Source organism: Heliconius melpomene, chromosome 1, assembly GCF_056956725.1.
Source record: "Heliconius melpomene rosina isolate 202511_hmr_F chromosome 1, ASM5695672v1, whole genome shotgun sequence".
NCBI classification, from domain to species: domain Eukaryota; kingdom Metazoa; phylum Arthropoda; class Insecta; order Lepidoptera; family Nymphalidae; genus Heliconius; species Heliconius melpomene.
Genome location: NC_140389.1, coordinates 13,355,815 through 13,374,236, shown reverse-complemented (window position 1 = coordinate 13,374,236; position 18,422 = coordinate 13,355,815). Strand labels below are relative to the sequence as shown.

Genomic DNA, 18,422 nt, shown 5'->3' with positions numbered 1-18,422 from the left:
TTTTTATATTCATTATTATAATGATTTACCTAAAAAATAAAATAAAAAATGTCAATCAGGTTTTTGGTGGTCATGGTTTGGCTACATATTTTATTTTAAAAATAACAGAAATAATCTCGTTTGGCAATAATTACGCAATTCAAAGTGTTTATAACATGGCTATGTTATACAACTATGAAGCTGGCAAAAAACCATAAAAACATTTTGTAAAATGAATTCCTTAACGGTATAAAATATTTTTCTTAACATATAACATAACTCTATTGTGTTATTTATAAAACTAGATGAAGAAAATTACATTAAGTTCTTACTTGTGTGTGGTTGACTTTGACTTTTACGTCACTCAAATTGGCTTACTATTTATATCAATGAAAATCTACAGTAAAATTAATATTTTAAAATTTTTTAAATGGTCAGCGACAGCAAGAAGATGGTAATAGCATTCTTTATTTTCTGTGTGACTCTTGTTACATTTAAACTTGGTTCTCACTCTCTTCTCTCTTATTTCAGGAGATCCGACAAAGCACCTGCTGTATACAATTGTGGGCCCGATCTAGAGGATCGTGGTATTTGTGCTGTCGATCCTTGCAATCCTGACAAATGCTTTGCTGAGCCACGAGTAGTAATAATTGGCGCTGGCATGGCAGGACTCTCGGCAGCAGCTAGGCTCTCTCAACGGGGCATAAACAATATTGTTGTTTTAGAAGCTTACGAACGGTTCCTAATATATTTTAATATAATCTAATAAATATTGATCATATTAGCAATCAGGCTTTACTCACAAATGTCAGAGTCTCGTTGGTCTCATTGTTTAAAGTGAAGAAGCGTCTAGGTTCTTTACTTTTCAATAGTTTTAGACACATGTGTTGAGAGGCGGAACCCAACACCGCGCTTTGTTCTATTTGACTGAGAAATGACCACATAATCATTTTTCTGATTAGAAATAAAATTCATAATTATATCAGATATATTTTTTTATTTTTACTTCTTCGTAGAAGAATGATATTTTATATTTGAATTTGACGGTATATTTTTTGTTAATAAACAATAATTTTAGAGTTTCTGTTCAATATTCTTATAGACCTGGTGGACGTATCCATTCTTGTTGGCTCGGCGATATAGTAGCAGAATTAGGTGCAAGCAAAAAATCGGAAAATATTAATAAGCATCCAGTTTATACTTTGAGCTCGAAGGAGGAACCACCAAAACCTGGTTTGCCTGCTGTGGAAAATGCACGGGGTCTATTTAGTAATGTTGTTACGGGGAAAATGGCATTCCCACCTGCAGTGACAGCTTATTATAAATTTCGACAAATTGAAGAGGAAGCTGCAAAAATTTATTGCTTGGGAGGCAATAAGCAACATGGTTCTTTAATAAGCTTCATGAGCTTGAGAATACAACAAGAGCTCCATGAATATCCTGAGGAACAACAGCATGATGCAGCAAGGATAATGTTTGGTTTAACCCATATGCTGAAAGCCCGATGTGGTGATGATACTTCGATGCTATTTGCTGATCATTCGGGTTGCTTCATGAATATGCCTGGTGGAGAGGTGCGCGTCCCATTAGGATTAACTGGTATTTTAGCTCCTTTATTAAGACAAATTCCAGAGGGTGCTATCCGCTATTGTAAGCCAGTTAACTGTGTCTACTGGGGTACTTGTCAAAAATCAGGTTTTCGTGCTACGGTGTGTACTACTGACGGCGAAGAGTTTCCGGCCGATTATGTTATCTCTACCGTTTCCATAGGTGTTTTAGCAGCTAATTCTGCACGAATGTTTTGTCCGGCATTACCGGCGTCGAAAATTGATGCTTTAAGGTGCTTAGGATTTGGATACTGTAATAAAATCTACTTAGAATACTGTCGGCCATTTTGGTATTGGCATAAAGGTGACCTGGGTTTTAAATTTTCACCAAGTATTTTGGCTAATCGTACTGATTGGACCCGTGGTATCATGGAATTACAAGCAGTGCCTTCTAGTAAACATGTCATAAGTGCCTTGGTAGTAGGAAGTGAAGCTTTGACGATGGAAGGACTTTGTGATCGAGACATAGCTGAAGGTATAACCGATATTTTAAAAACCACTACAGGAAACAAATGCATACCTTATCCTGTGACAATACTTAGATCACATTGGACATTAGATCCATATTTTTATGGCGCGTATTCCTTCGAATATCAATGTACTGATGGTGAAGTACAAAAAAATTTAGCATGTCCGTTACCAGGTCCTAGTGAGCCTGTTCCTCCTATTCTTTTATTTGCTGGTGAAGCTACAGTTCCTGGCCATTTTGCTACGGTAGACGGCGCTAGAATAAGCGGAGTGAGAGAAGCTGAGAGAATCATTCACTTAACTTTGCTTTATAAGGGGCCACCACTTCCAACTAGTGTTCACCAAATGCCTATGCAATGTTCTTAAAAATATTAATGTGCGGAAATACTACTATAAAAATATTAAAAATCATATCATAATATATTCGTTACTTTTTTTATTTTGTTCTTAAATAATATTTATTAATGTGAATGAATAAATCATTTTTGAATGTTATCTAATGTGTGTGTGTTTGACGTTGGACATTTTTATTTACTTTACCTTTTACTGACGTTCAAAGATATGTTAGAATCCTATATTGTATTTAATAAATTACTCTGTAAATCATGTAGTTCATGCGGGCGAAGCCGCTGGCAGGCCGCTAGTTTATTAATATTTCCTTTCTTTGCTCTCGTACCAAGGAAAAAGCGTTGAGTTCTGCCACTCAACACGCAATGTCTCCAGAATTCAGCGGAAAGTGGGGAACGGAGTGTTTTATCACTAGGTTCCCTTTGCTTATCCTGCTGTGTGCGGGATACAGCGTGAAGCTGATTTGATCTGTTTGTTTTAACATATTTCCTTTCTTCGCTCTCGTAGCAATGCAAAAGAATTAGTTCCACCACTCAACACGCAATGCCTCGAATTTCTCTTAACACTATGTTTCCTCTGATGAACCGATACAATGTGAAGCTGAAAAACAGTACATTCAAATATATTTTTTTAATTACTAGTGTGGCCCAGAATTCCCTTTATTTAGGCCTCCATATACCGAATGTATGTGTATGTTTGTTGCCAATTTTTTAACAAGTAGGTTTCTTGTGCATTATTGCAATTTAACATAGCGAATTAAATTTTCTCCGCTGGCAATGAGCGTTAAGCGCGTCTGGCGCTTGGGCTAGGCGCCGAGGTGTCGGCAAGTGAAGCGAATAAAGCATGGCTTGGCTTCGTTTTTGATGACAAATCTATAGTCCACTACCACTATGTTTACTAAGTGTTATGAAAATTTACGCCTAAAACTTTGTAGAAAAATATGATTATGAAGTTTCTTAATTCGTTTTTTAAGCATTTAATAAAAACAGTCGTGACACAGGGGCACAAAGTGTGATTGTAAAACCGACTGGTTGTAGGTTCGATCCTCACTCGAGGAGATTAAATATTTATTAAAATTTCTATTTCTTCGCTCTGGTGTCGAGGCAAAGCGCGGCTTTGAGGTCCGCCATTCAGCACGCAATGCCTCCAGAATTCGGCAAAGTGGGGAACGGAGTGTCTTAGCAATAGGTTTCCTCTGCTTACCCTGCTATGTGCGGGATATAGCGTGAAACTGATTATTAAAAGGCTTATTAAACGTACTCTCGTGGGTCGCATATACGATTAATATTATGTTTGAGAAAATGTATTAAGATCAGAAAAAAAAAACATTAAAGAAACATAAAAATGTAAATTAATTATAGAATTGTAGTAATTTAGGAAGATGGTCAAAAAGAAGAGAATTACGAAATGTTTTATAAAACAGATCAGAAAATTATACCTATTAGATAATATCGTTCATTTAATTTCACAAAAGCTGTTGATGTTGATATCATACCTGCGGGATGCGACGCATTACAAAATAGTTATCAATGTAAATGTGAAGAGTGAGCGACACGCAGCGAGGGCAATGTGACATGGGCGGGCGGCGCTGGCCAGACCGCGTCTCTGCAGATGGCGGGCTGCGGGACAGATGCGTGACGCAGCGCGCAGGAGCGGCGCCCCGCGGTGCGTGCCGGGGCCGGCGGGGCCGGTGCAGGCGGTGCGTGGCGCGCGGCGCGGCGGCGCGGCCCGGGCGGCAGTCGCTCCCAGCAGGCGGCCGGCGCGGGTCGCTCTCGCCCTCTCCCGCTCGCGCTCTGTACTCGCGATCCAGGTACATACGCGCCGCCACTCCGCCCGCAGTACCTCCGGCCGCTCAGACCGCGAACACACATGCACTTTCATTCATCACATCACAAGTTTTCATGCTATTCGCTAGCTATCCCGGAGTTAGGTACGCTACGCCGGGAAGAGCGCCGGTTCTCGTTTAAGGGGAGTCAAAGCTTGCCTTTTTCAAGTTCTGGTAAGAGAACATTGATCTAATATTCTTCTTTAAAATTCGGGGCTTTAATAATGAAAATTTGCGTTACATTTTCTTCATTTAATTAGCGCCTTGTGTTACTACAGCGTTATTTTATTATATTATTTTAAGAAATGAGAAAATATAGCCAGTTTCTTTGGTACGCGAAAGAGTGCGTGATATTTTATCTTAGATTAGATGTCACCAGAGGCAAAAGAGCAATAGTCACTGGCTATAAGCCAAAAATGCCGACCACGCGCATTAACGTTAAGAAGATAGTTTAGAAAATTGGAAATATTCGAGTAAAAGACACATTTAAATTCACAGTTCTTACTACAAAGAATACGACAGTACATTGTAGGTTACAAATATCAATATACGTTTCAGGCATATTTCTTCATTTATAAAAGTCATGATATAAAGTAACGTAACCCCCTTTTTCAGATATTTATGTAAGGCCTTACTTAGTTCTCCGCCATACAATAACTGAGAAAACAGTTCATGTTAAATGCTTTCATGCTCATGAGAACGCCTAGATAACAGCTTTGCGTTCAGTAGCGACTAGCTTATCACACTTAACATCTTTCATCATACTTCCCCATAAACAATTCTCACTGACAAGACTTACATCGTCTCAGTAATTCCTACTGTAGATTTTAACAAGCAGTTATTTAGACATTCATTGTAAACGAAGATCGATATTTTGGCAGCATCATTTCACGCCCATGTATTTATCTCGCCCAAGAGTATCTTGCTACCACGTGGTGGATTTACTGGATTACGTTATTTAATTATTTATTAAGCGATATATATAATTTAAGTTTATAATTTTATTTTGGTATTTATAACTTATTTTGCTTATATTTGCATTGGCTGATTTTAGTATATAAAAATATTGTTAGCGTCTAAAGTATATTTGCTTTGAAGAAATATTCGAAATAGATAATATAAAATTGTAAGGAAGCGGTATTTGTTTAGCTTCACGCTATATCGACTTTGCTTTGTTACCAGAAACGAAAATATTAATAAACAATAAATTATTCCCAGGAGAGGGAATCGAACCTACAACCTTTGCGCTTACAGCCTCAAATTTGTGCCTCTGCGTCACGACTGCCTCGGTTGAGATATGGAAAATATAATTTTCCATATTCCGCAGCCTAATTTGCAAACATTACGTGTGGTGGAAACCAATGCTGCGCTTTGTATTACCAACGCGAGTAATTGAGGATAATATCAGATGTAATAGTTTTTTTCTGGTGACTATTTAAGACATAATCAACATATCTCAGAGCTTTGATATTTTTCGTAACAAATATATGCTTAGAAGGTAGGTATTTATTATGTCAGTGAAAAAAACCACCCCTTTTACAATAAATATAGCTTACATCCCATTGAAATGTTTAATATATCACATTTTTATCTCATTTCTTTTGTTTCATCCTAAACAACAATCGGCACTCGTATTTCAAACGATGACACTTTTATCCACTTATGTGGGAATGGTTTCAATAAAAACACCTCCCGTGCCGAGCCAAGCCTGGCACCAGAGACCCACTAATTCTCATAAAACCCTACCCTACCGACGATTGTGTTTTATTAGCACCAACTAAAACAAACATTCTGATTTTTCCCTTTCCCTACCTATATTTAAACTTGCGTAATTTCCGCATTCCCTTTTATAATACGAAAACTTATTTAGAGTTCTACCTTGAATTCTAACAAATGGTCATTTTACACGAATCTCATGATTTATTATACTGTTCTAATTCAAAATTTGAGGAAATACTATGGAAATAGCAAAGTAGTTTACTCAAATATAATCGTGCTGCAATAATCAGTTGACAAATAAAGTTAACAATAAAGTAAGTCAACTTGACCGTGTGAAAGAACTTAGAAAAGACATAACCATTCACGCCTGACTCCAACGAATAAGTCATAACATCTCGAAACTTGCGGACCCGGAAAACTAATAGGAACTGCAAATTGTCATTTCAGATAGAATGTTGCTGACGTTTTGGGGCAATTTGTGAGTTATCCCCAAGAGATGCAATTTCCTCTTCTGCTTAATTGCTCTCAAGGTTTTCGGGCTAGTTAGAACAACTCTTAACCACTAGGCATCGCATTCGAGTGGTAGTGGTCAGCTCATGCTGTTTTCTTAGTTCAGACATCCTTAAAATAATTTCGCAACAGCTTAAACCACTTCTTTTATAAATGTTTAGCTTCATGCTGCATATTCCGCATATACTAGGGGTAGAAGGCGGAACCTGTTTTTAAGATACTCCGATCCGGGTTAACTCTGTTGAATATAGAACTCACAACTGCCGCCATTACAGTCAGACGCTGTACCACTGAACCATGACTAAAAACATACTAAGTAAAGAAACGGTAACTATATCATTTTTTGTAGACATTATGGCGATAGATAATTAATAACGAATAGTATAATAAATAATAGTACCGCTTCACGGCGGCATAGTTAAAACTATGTTATTAACTTAAATCGAACCTACATCTCAAAACTTGACGTTTTTGATACCATACAGGCATGTAGTGCTTGCATTTTCTCAGGGACAAAGTACCATATTTCCGCCCAAACCAATGTCGCTATAAAGGCCAGCAGGGCTGACAGCATTAATCTCAAGTTCGAAAAAAAGCGTCCACAGGTGATTGAACGGTGGAGGAATACGGTGAAGATTATTTTGTCTCGAGTTAAAAGAACTGGTCAGGTTCTATCCCTGATCAAACGAAGACGATGCGCTCTTTGGTGCCGTTGTTTTAGTAGTACATAAACTCAATGTTGACTAGGATTTCAACTTTCTACCAAGAGATGGAAGATTGATAGAATCAAGATGATTTTAAATATAGTGATATTTTTTTCAGCTTCTGTCTACCGTGCTATTTGGGTATCTAGTATCCGTGTAGTGAAAACTTGGGAACTAGACAGGACTGTTAAGATACTCCGACCCTTTCAAGACACTTTCTCGCCGAATTCTGGAAACATTAAGGCGAAGAAATTAATGAATATTAAATATTTAATTTCCTAGAGTAGGAATCGAACCCACGACCTGTCGCATTTAGAGACACACGCTTGTGCCAGCGCAGCGCCACGACTAGCCAATACTATGTCTTACATATTCTACATACATTTTACATATAATATCTAATATTTATTTATATGGATCGATTTATTGAGATACATTTATGCAGAGCCCGGAAAGTAATGGTGTATTACGATATATTTTTAGACAAAATTACCATCGTCACGTCCGCATCTTTACGGGAGCGTGCTCCACGTTAATATGGAGAATCCTTATTGATTTCCGATACTTTCAGGAGCGAAATAAATAGAATCAGGATATTGGGTATAAAATGTTAAATTTCGGTTTGAGGGTGAATACTCTCTGCTATAATTAGATTTCTATTAGGAAAATTATTGGGTCTTTTCCACTCAATTCAAGATTAATAAGACGCTTTATAATTCTTGTTCCTATATTTGAAAATATTACTTTATTGAAAGTGATAGGTTTTTAAATGGTGTTATTCCAAAAAAAGATGTCAAATATTGAATTTCTGTACTGTAAACGTCTAGAACAGCATTTACCATATAAAAAAAAATATTTTACAAATTATTTAACAAAGTTTATTTCTTTTGTTTCAGATAACAATTATAACTCGAAACTATAGACACGCTTAATAGAAGATAATTAAATTATTGTACTAATTCGCTATTAACTTAGTGTATAAAAAGTGCTTTTAAATCGTTCATGATATTCGTTCAAGTGCCTCATTTATCACATTTAAATTTAGATTACATAGAAAAACAGTCGGTGTGTTTATATTTTGTATAGTGAACTTAAACAATATCATAATTCATATAATAAAAGAGACTATAAGTGATTTATTATTGAGCCAAGCTTTAAATCTACAATGGTATAAAGGTAAGTGATCTTTTAATATTTTTTTAAAATTACTTGTAATAGAAAACGTAAACCTGCATATAAACAAACTTTATGAGTACTTAAACGCCTCGTGTTCGCTGAACGCTATATTAAATAGAAGCAGTTTTAGGAAATAGGACATTTTAACACTCGCATTTTGTCGGGTTCTCGTAATAAGCACGATATTAAATATCTGACTGGCTTTGCAAAATTTGTTATTTAATATAATTAAGTAAACATGTTTTTATGTGAAAACACAGTAGAGACTTCTCTCTATTTATTTTCAGTAGAGACTGATTCGGTGTTGCCAATAACAAAGATCCTTTACGAATTTTGAAACCACACACAATTAACTTTTCTAAAAAATACCTGCCTTTGTGAAAAACGATGCCTTCTATCATTATGAATTTGTTTAAAAAAACATTTTTAAATTGGTCTTCCGAAAGTCTTACGGAATATAACTTTCTTTTTATTCATTCCTTCTGTTTCATTATTAATTAAAATCATAGTAAATTAATTAAATTCACAAACACTATGGTGTTTATAACGTTATTTAGACATAGAAATTACAATTTAGCCATAGTAGCGCTATAAAAATAACAAAAAAGAAACATCTACAAAGCAAGCTACTGTCTATTTTGATACATTAATTATCTTATCATTATCATTTACAATTCTCCAAAAAAAAAGACATGAAAATACATAGTATGTATAGGGACGTTTTATAAATGTAAATAGTGCAGAACTAAATCCCGTTTATGCGAAGTTCACAAAAAAAAAACATTTTACAGGGAAATTTTATTTCTTTTTATTTCGCTAATCAAAGCGTGGATATTAAAAGTACAAAACATCAGTTGTTACAATTGCATACTAAAACAATGCAAAATTCTATTGTGATTTTATGAAGTTTTAATATTGAGAATGTTATTATAAAAAAAACCAAAGTTAATTATAATTTCAAATATTTCAGAGCCAATCCGAAATGACTAAATAGATTCTTCATTTTAATCAAAGTTCAATCTCTTCCTCAATGTCTATCGTAGAGCATTTGCGTATTAAAGTACTTTATTAATACTCTGGCTTGAATCCAACTGTCGCGACATTTGCCGTGGCCTTCACAAAGTTAATTATATTAATTTTGTCACTGTTTGGTGTTTACTCGTAAGAAAATACGCTACGCATATCAGACCGTGAAACCGTGAAACGTGAAAAAGGTGGGTGTTCACGCTAAGGGTGAACTGAATCAACAGGAATAACAGTCAACATAATCTATTTCACGTAAATTCTGAAATTAATATGTTTATGAAAGAATTAGAATTAGGCAGAAAATGGGGAACGAAGTGTCTTAAAAAACACTAGGTTCCCTCTGCCTACCCTGCTGTATGCGGGATACAGCGTGAAGCTGTTTTTTTTTATTATGATATGATATGACAATTCTTTACTTTCGGTCCGTAGATAAAAAATATTTTCTAAAAGTGAATTATTTGCCTAATTAGGTTCTTGGAATATTTGTCTTATGCTACTTCTTAGTATGTAGGTATTGCTGTACTGCTAGCCATTTGATTTGAGCTACGTTGTTACATATGTACGGACTGTAAATTGTTATTGGCTATTAGTTTACACTTTAACAGCATAATTATACACATGTATATATGTACATATGTATTTATTATTATTGCATCTATCGTAGAGTACAATTATGTACCAAATAATTAGTTATAAGATTTTTTAAATACTCACTGTTATTTTTACATTTATTTACATCATAATATGTTTAATTTTTCATTAAGCTGACAAAACTTAACAATTAACAATTGCTTCCGTAACAACGGCAAGCAATTGTTAAGTGTTTTAATATATTCTTTATCTATTACAATAATATATCCTCTAAAAATACTTTTATTTACTTGTCTTATAGTGAAAATGAAAAAAAAATAATTATAATAAAAACAAATAATATAAAAGCTGCAACCAAGTTGATTATTTGGTAATATTAAAATCTGGCTCAGACCGGATAAGCCTGCCCAAAAAATTACTATAAAATGAATTTTATTTAATCACTTCCCAATGAATTCTCTCCATCATTTATTTACCAATTTCCTTAAATGTTTCGAACTGTCCACACTGTTAAAGCAATTGATGTAGCGTATGATTTTGTACCGACAATTTAATCATTGACAATTTGAGGCTGAAATACGATTTAACCGTAGGTGACTGTCATTTCTACAATTTTACATATTGTATTGAAGTCATTATATTTATTATACAGGATAATTAGTAAATAGATATGCAAACTTATATAGGTTATAGAGGAGGTCATTCCCAACATATGGCATGGTCCAAAATTTCCAAGACTTATCTTGAAAATAGTAAGATTTTGGATCATTCAAAAAAATATCTAATACCTTCAATTTCATGAAATTCAGTCAAAACCATATTTTTTTTTATTTGTAAAAGGTTCACCAGCAGTTGTTACAATAATACTTATAATCTATATATATTATGCTATAAGTATAAAATATATATATATATATATATAATATGCTACAAGTATGTGTAATATTTCCATAGATTTGCTTATAATTTTGATTCCAGAGTCTTTTCTATCTCTTACTTTGCATTTTACTCGTCAGTAGTGATGTACTCGTATGTCATTTTTGGTATAAATAGCGAATGTGAAAATAGTAATCAAAAATCTCTCGTAAAAATTGTTGGAAATGACCTCCTCTATCACCTGTATCAGTGTGTCTGTCTCTCTACCGATCAACCTGTCTTGATGAACCAGTTACAGTTTTACAGTAAAAATATTATCTTTGACTTTCTTTTCAGAAATATATAGTATTTTTACATATATTTTGTTATTTTGAAATGTACTTTGAAAGCATTTAGCCCTTTTAAAACAGATCTTTTTAACGTACCTATCTTGTAGGTACCTACATGTAATTATTTAAGTTTTTGTTTCATACTTCAAAGTTTGTTCTAATATTGTAAATAGAACTATATAATATATTTTGTTTTGTAAGTATGTAGTAGTATATTTCAAAAATAAAATTCGTGATATATTTATATATAACGGTCTTCTACATCCATCATATTTAACACAACCTTGATATAATGTTAACATTGATTTAACAACGTAAACGTACATATGCTCTATGAAATTTTATAGCCTATAAAAATTATAGTAACTAGAAAATGCTATAAAATGAAAAGTTGTTTATATTTTTACTATATAACAAGTACTTTGAATAAAAAAAATATTTGTTAACATTCTATCGGCTTAATTTGTAATATTTTTTAATAAAATTACCATTAGATTTAATTGTAATATATTAAAGTCACAAGCTTTACGCTTTTAAGATACTTTGCTCCCCACTTTTTCGAGACATTGTGTGTTGAGTGGCATAACTCCGGATTTGGTTTACCAGAGCGAGGAAATGTAAATAATCCTCCAAATAGGGCACCCACGACCATCGCGTTCTCAGTCAAGCAGTAGTGGTATTGGCAATTAGATTACGTTATAAATATAAAAGATAAATCGGATAAAACATGTTCGAGAAGAAATATTTCATAACAGACTACTTTTTGTAATTCAACTTATAACATCAATCAAAATCCGGAAATGAATCATAACTTCATTCAGTGGCTTTTACTTTGTTAAAGTAAAATCTGATAGATTTATTTCGACAAAAAGTAACATTTGCAGCTTACTTATAAATAAGTTATTTGCAGCGTGAAGCTCACCTAAACTAACTGCAAGTACTTAAAAACTTTAAAGTACAAAAAATATTAAAGTTTTAAATTCTTAATTAGGAATTTCAAAAATATTGTAAAAATAAATCGTAATATGTAAAGGACGAGACGACGATAAGATTCAAATCCCGCTACGTCCAAATTTTATACGTTTTCCAAACAGTTATAATCACATTGTAAAATGACCTAGAATTATTTATTTTGCTGCTAGCATTTACAGTTAAGTAAAAAAACAGAAAACGATACAACTGTGGTTAAATCCTAAAACATAATAACCTTAAAAGGAGCCCAAATTTAGTATTAAACCCGCTGATTCAATGTGAATCAGTTGAAAGGACTCTGGCTAAGCTTAGCTTTAATTTCAGAAGAAGCTTGACCTCAATTTTTGTAGGGAACCCTCGGTAGACGAGCCCGTCTCGCGCTTGCCCGATTTTTCTTTTATATCTAAAATACAACCAAAGACTGGTACAGTACGGTCGTGATCATACAAATTTCAATCCTAATGTGGCATAACCACATCCTCGAATGGAATAACCGATAATGGTTGCCCTGAACATGCAGTAACAAACAAGGTGTGAGTATCTGCAATGATGTTGCTATAACAATGTATTCACAGTGGTGGAATTTAAGATTTTTCGTTTCCGCAACTCATCGCAGTTTACACAAACTAAAGCATGCATAATGCAACTACTTTTATACTGAATACAAGCTTATTTCGAATACAATGTGGAAAATTCTTGGGACATTTGTTGATCATGTAATTTTGATACAAGACGATTATATTAGACAGGAATAGTGAAAGTATTCTTGCTTTTTAAAGTGTAAAACTTTATATTATTAACCAGTAACTTGGGGCCGTCGTGGCGCATCGGCACAAGGGTGTGACTGTAACGCGACGGTTGTGGGTTCGATCCCCACTCGAGGAAGTGAATTATTTATTTACAAAATAATTAAAAAATATATAAAATTTCCATTTTCTTCGCTCTGGTGTCGAGGCAAAGCGCGGCATTGAGTTCTGCCACTCAACACGCAATGCCTCTGTAATTCGGCAGAAAGTGGGGAACGGAGTGTCTTAACACTAGGTTCCCTCTGCCTACCCTGATGTGTGCGGGATACAGCGTGAAGCTGATTTTTTTTTAACTAATTTATCACTTCAGACACGTCAGATAGTGTTTTTTTTATATTTTTAAAATATACACTAGTACGGTTTGCCTGTAGACTAAAAGTAACATTTTAGATAAATTAAAAGAATTTAAGGAATCGTTAAGTAATTCTGAGAGCAGAAGGGGAAGAAAAGTCCTCACGATTTCTTTCAGAAGCTTGAGAGATATTGACTTGGCTCGTATCCCACCATACATTAACCGTTCGCTACGAACGTGAGCAAATATGATCACAGTGCGCGTTCCAAAGTAGCTTTCGGCTACAGTTAAAACAAATTTTCTTTCTCCGAATATAGAACGTAGAAAAATGTAATTATTGCGGTTCAAATTAATTTAATTTTTTCGTATTTATAATTAATATTTATTTCTCTATAGTGATCTTATATAGTAGTAAAAAAGTTAAAACTGGTTTACGTCGCGAGTGGAGTGGACCCATTAAGGACTACGTTGAACCGTCAATTCTCTACTTATATACTTATATCCACCAATAAATAGGAAAGGACCCAGCGAGCAGAAAGAGTTGAAATGAACTCACTCAGTTCTAGGGAGCGAGGCGAAGTCATCACAAAATACAAAACTCTTTGTTGGTGGAAATGTAAATCTACTTTATTTAAAAGGACTTCTTTTTAAACATTACCCGCTCATTCGTTTTTCGTGTTGGAATTTGGGTTTCATAATAAAAAATACATCATTGTCGTTCAATATATTTTTTTCTTTCATTTATTACAACGAGCGAGGCGAGCGGGGAGCGGAACCCTCTACTTAACAATAAAAATTTAATAAATGAGATTATTATAATGAAATTATGGGTATACAAAAATAAATTGTAAATTATTGGCACGATACTTTAGTAAGAATAATTGTTTCTCATAACTATAATCTTAAGGTATAACATTTGAAGGAGCGAGAAGAAAATTACGAAATCATAGAAAATCTAGTAATCTAAACGCACAGATAGTAAATATCTATTTTACCACTTACGGTGGATTACAATAGGATAAGATGTCAGATAGAAAAATGTAGGTACATCACTATCACAAAATAAACAAAGGCACGATATCGATTCGAGTTCAGTGTATAAAAATAAATTTAGCTTACATTTATCGAGTAGAAATTAAATCGATGTTGTTTTTGGCGAACAATTTGCGTGAGGGGTGGCAGTGACGCACATACGGATGGGGCGGGGGCTCGGTCGTGACGTCACTCGCAACGTCAGATATCCTGCTCGGGCTTAGATAAAGAAGAGTTTTTTAGCATTGACCCAGTATTTTATGGGATCCAAATATTGTACACAGATTCATTATTTATAACGGTAGGTGCATATATGGTCAACGTGATCATTAAATTAATATTTATTAAAGTCTCGTTCGATTTATATTATTATCAAAAACAAAAGTTATTCATTAAGACAGATGAAAAATAAAGCTTGATAAATATTTATAAATTATTGGTATTATGTGTAATGTGCAACATATAAAAGTAATACAAATCTTTTAAGCCTTTTGTCTTCCAAATTGCATACAACTTCGAAATAGCAAAGAAGTATGTAAAATACACAAGTTCCATTGTAAATTTTTCAAGTTTAGTACATTATACTTCATATGGGCCGATGTAAGCCTCTTGTTCTATATTACCTACTTTCTTTTTCTTTTACACCATTTTAATGTCGTCGTGATGCAGTTGAAAAGATGCTGTGCCTGTGCACTCTTATATGATACGACCTCGTATGGGACCGTTTGAAATATATACTATTTAAAAAAATATTTTACATATTTAAATTTATTAACCCTGAATTTATTTGGTAGAACTTAAATCATACAATTAAAGTCGTAATTAAAGTAGAACAGTAGAAATAGAATAGAGTCAATGAATACAGTGGAGAGAAGAGAATATGTGTTTTGAGTGTTCTTTGTAAACTGGATGTGCTTCGTCATGAAGTAGTTTTATATTAATGAAAAATGTATATATGGCATTATAGAGATGCAATACTTCATATAAGGGTACACACCCTATGTATGTAACAGCACTATGTTGTATAATATTTTCACATTAACGTTACAAGAAACTATAGCGTTCGCTATCAAACGGAACAATATATATAGGTAAATATTTCAAAAAAACTTTTAACAGACATTTTTTGATTCCTAGTTTACATATTCATATTAATATCAGGAAGAAAAAAATATTTTTCCATTGTAAAACCATTTTCAATCGGGAACGTTGGTGTTCCCGATATCTGTTGAATCGCTGAAATTGCGGATGCTCGTTGTAGGTGTCTCTAGTGACTTGTTGCGTACAATTCACCTCGTAATGTGGCCCTTGAGTCTTTCATTATCGATTAACAGTAAATGATTGTAATATGATTTTATTTATTATTAATGCTTATTATTTAAAATATAATATTATTTGATATAAAAGAAGTGCGCATAACGAATAAATTAAGACTTGAATATATATAACGTATGTACGAGTTCATAACCACTAAGTAATTGAAATAAACCTTAAAAATAGTATGCGAGCGTCGTAGTAGCGAGCCTACTCTGACATGTGCCTTAGGTGTTAAACTCGAGTGGACTTGGTGGTAGAATAACAAAAAAAATCGACTTCCTTAGGATCCCATAATCAGAACCTAACCAAACTCGCATTAAACTATCCTTGAAGTGTATCCTTTCCAATATTCATCGAAATTGGTTCCCGTGTAATTGATTTATTCGTCTATTTCTCGCGCACATACTTAATGCAAATTTAAGTCTTATATGATTTTCTCATAGATAACATTGTCAGAAATAAACCAAATTAAAATGGGACCAGCTTTCAAATAAAAAAAGAAACATCAATATCGGTTCACCCAGTCAAAAGCTCTGAGGTAACAAAGAAAAAAATATAGTCGAATTTATAACCTCCTTACGGAAGTCGGTTAAAAAAATAAAGTTTATTTTTTATATATTTAAATTAGTATTAATTTATAGATAAGGTGTACAATATTTCATATGGATTATATTATAGAACCACTTTTTTTTTTATATGAGCTAGCACATCACTTACCGTTAGACAGGTATGCTGTTTGTCGCTTGCATGACTCACATACTCTAACTAATAGCTCATTATCATAATGAGATTGTATAAATACAAACATAGAGAAACGTCCAAAACTTAGGTATAAATAAATATATATATATAATAAAACCGTAACTGGTCGATGTCTGTACATGGGAGATAATATAAGAAAAAATGTTAGTGGACATTTAACAATCTAAGAGAATCCAAAAGAATTATTTCTTTTGTCTTATGTTATCTTTTGTCTGTGCGGTTGTGCACACTAATTTCAATTTCAATGCAGTTTTCAGTATTGGCAAGCTACCCTTTATTGTTGAATTGCCTAAAGCTTCTAGACTTTATTAATGTGTAAATATTGTCTTTAAGCTCATAATAGTATTAGAAAACGAAAATAACCCGGTCGCATTATACCTAAATTATTCCGTCTTTGGATTTACATAATGCAATTTTCATGTAATTGAAGTAAATATCTGCTTGGGTTCGCGACGCAATTCCATGAAATAATGGGGAACGGAGTGTGTTAACACTAGGTTCCCTCTACCTACCCTGATGTTAGCGTAAAAAAACATAAAAAAATATCATTTACATTTTCACATTTAGCTTTAACCTCCATAGATTATAGTAACTCTTCCATGAAAAAAAATATCATTTGTCAACTTTACCCATTAAGCCATTAGGCGTGAATATGCGCATTAAGGAAGGCTAATAGTCATTTTGCTAACGAATATTGTATACATGTTATAATTTGCGAGTGACCTAGTTAATTATTATTTGTTTAAACTTATTTGCGTAATAGTAAAGAAATTTAATTATATGTGAGAGTAACCTTTGCGGCTTCACCCTGGCGTAGGTTGCGTGTTTGATTCTTACTTGTTGTCATAAAAGGTGGTTAAAAAGTGTCATTACTGCACACTACTTCTATTGCATTTGCGGCGGAACTCAACGCCGCGCTTTGACTTGTTACTTGAACAAGGAAATGAAAATAATAACAATATAATTTCCTTGTATAGGAATCAAACCTACAACAACCAACAAAATGCATTTACAGTCGCCAGCTTGTGCCCCTCCACGATTGGCCTCAACTGTCCTGCGCTCCACACCCACAGGCCTACTAGATTTATAATAGTGTACATACAAAAGTTAAAAATTATTTTTGAAAATATTTTAGATATATTAAATATATAAATATGTAAAAAAATATTTTTTAACTTAATTTTTATTCAATTTTAATATTCTAAATGAAATGTATTTTGTTGAAGTAAGGTACATAAACAACATTTTAAACCTTTTTAGGTATTTAGCATTTACATTTTACTCTTAAAAGTTAAGTTACTCATGAAATTTCATTTATTAATGGAAGATTCGTGTTCGAAAACTACTGCAGTTTCAAAGCTCTTCTCGAATTAACACCTTCACAGACACAAACAGCTTGCTGTTTGTACACTTACATCTTTACATTCAAATAGCAAAGGAAAATCGAATAAGATTTCTTTATTTATGTATCCTGCATGCAGCATGGTAGGCAGATACAACATAGTGTTAAGACACTCCGTTCTCCACTTTCCGCCGAATTCTGGAGAAATTGCGTGTTGAATGGAGAAATCAACGTCACGCTTTGCACGGCACCAGAGCGAAGAAATGAAAATGTTAAATATTTCATTTCCTCGAGTGGGAATCAAACCCAAAACCTTTCGCGTTCCCAGTCACACACTGCACCTGCACCTGCGCCACGACGAATTATTAACGAATTCTTTTGTTTTTTTTTTATGAAATCCGTCATAAACATAAAATCTCACTAGGATTTGTTTTATAATATAATTTGTACAATTAAATTTTCAATTCCAATAGCTTATAATAAATAACATATTAATTTCGTGTTATGTAACAAAAGAAACAATGAAACAAATTACTTTCGTAGCAAGAAAGAAAAGGACATTTATTTCATGTATTCAAAGGAACGTCTTAAATTAAATTCTTATTTACTAAATAAGGAATTTACGTAAAATCGATTAAATCTTTCTTCCGGAAGGAAACGTTCTGTTAGTGTTTTTTTTTATGGAAAATACGAGTCAAATGAGCTTACGGGTCACCTGAATGTGCGTTGTCGGCCTTTAAG

General features: G+C 33.6%; 2 protein-coding genes across 4 annotated transcripts in view; both read left to right on the top strand.

Annotated features, from left to right (window-relative positions):
- The first annotated feature begins 409 nt into the window (after positions 1-409).
- LOC146541560 (protein anon-37Cs-like) lies at positions 410-2,519 on the top strand. Its single transcript, XM_085195395.1, has 2 exons — positions 410-717; positions 1,082-2,519. Exons 1-2 carry the CDS (start codon positions 410-412, stop codon positions 2,418-2,420), a joined length of 1,647 nt encoding a protein of 548 aa, XP_085051521.1. The 3' UTR covers positions 2,421-2,519.
- A 1,562-nt stretch (positions 2,520-4,081) lies between these two features.
- The window catches only part of LOC146541559 (inactive dipeptidyl peptidase 10), a 67,522-nt gene continuing 53,181 nt past the window's right edge, over positions 4,082-18,422 (top strand). For 2 of the 3 annotated variants that reach the window (XM_085188008.1, XM_085187991.1), the window contains exons 1-2: positions 4,136-4,401; positions 8,057-8,336. The gene's annotated coding sequence lies outside the window, so the exon portion shown is untranslated. Of the gene's footprint in view, positions 4,402-8,056; positions 8,337-18,422 lie in introns of all 3 variants that reach the window. The other variant, XM_085187999.1, reaches the window with a different exon arrangement.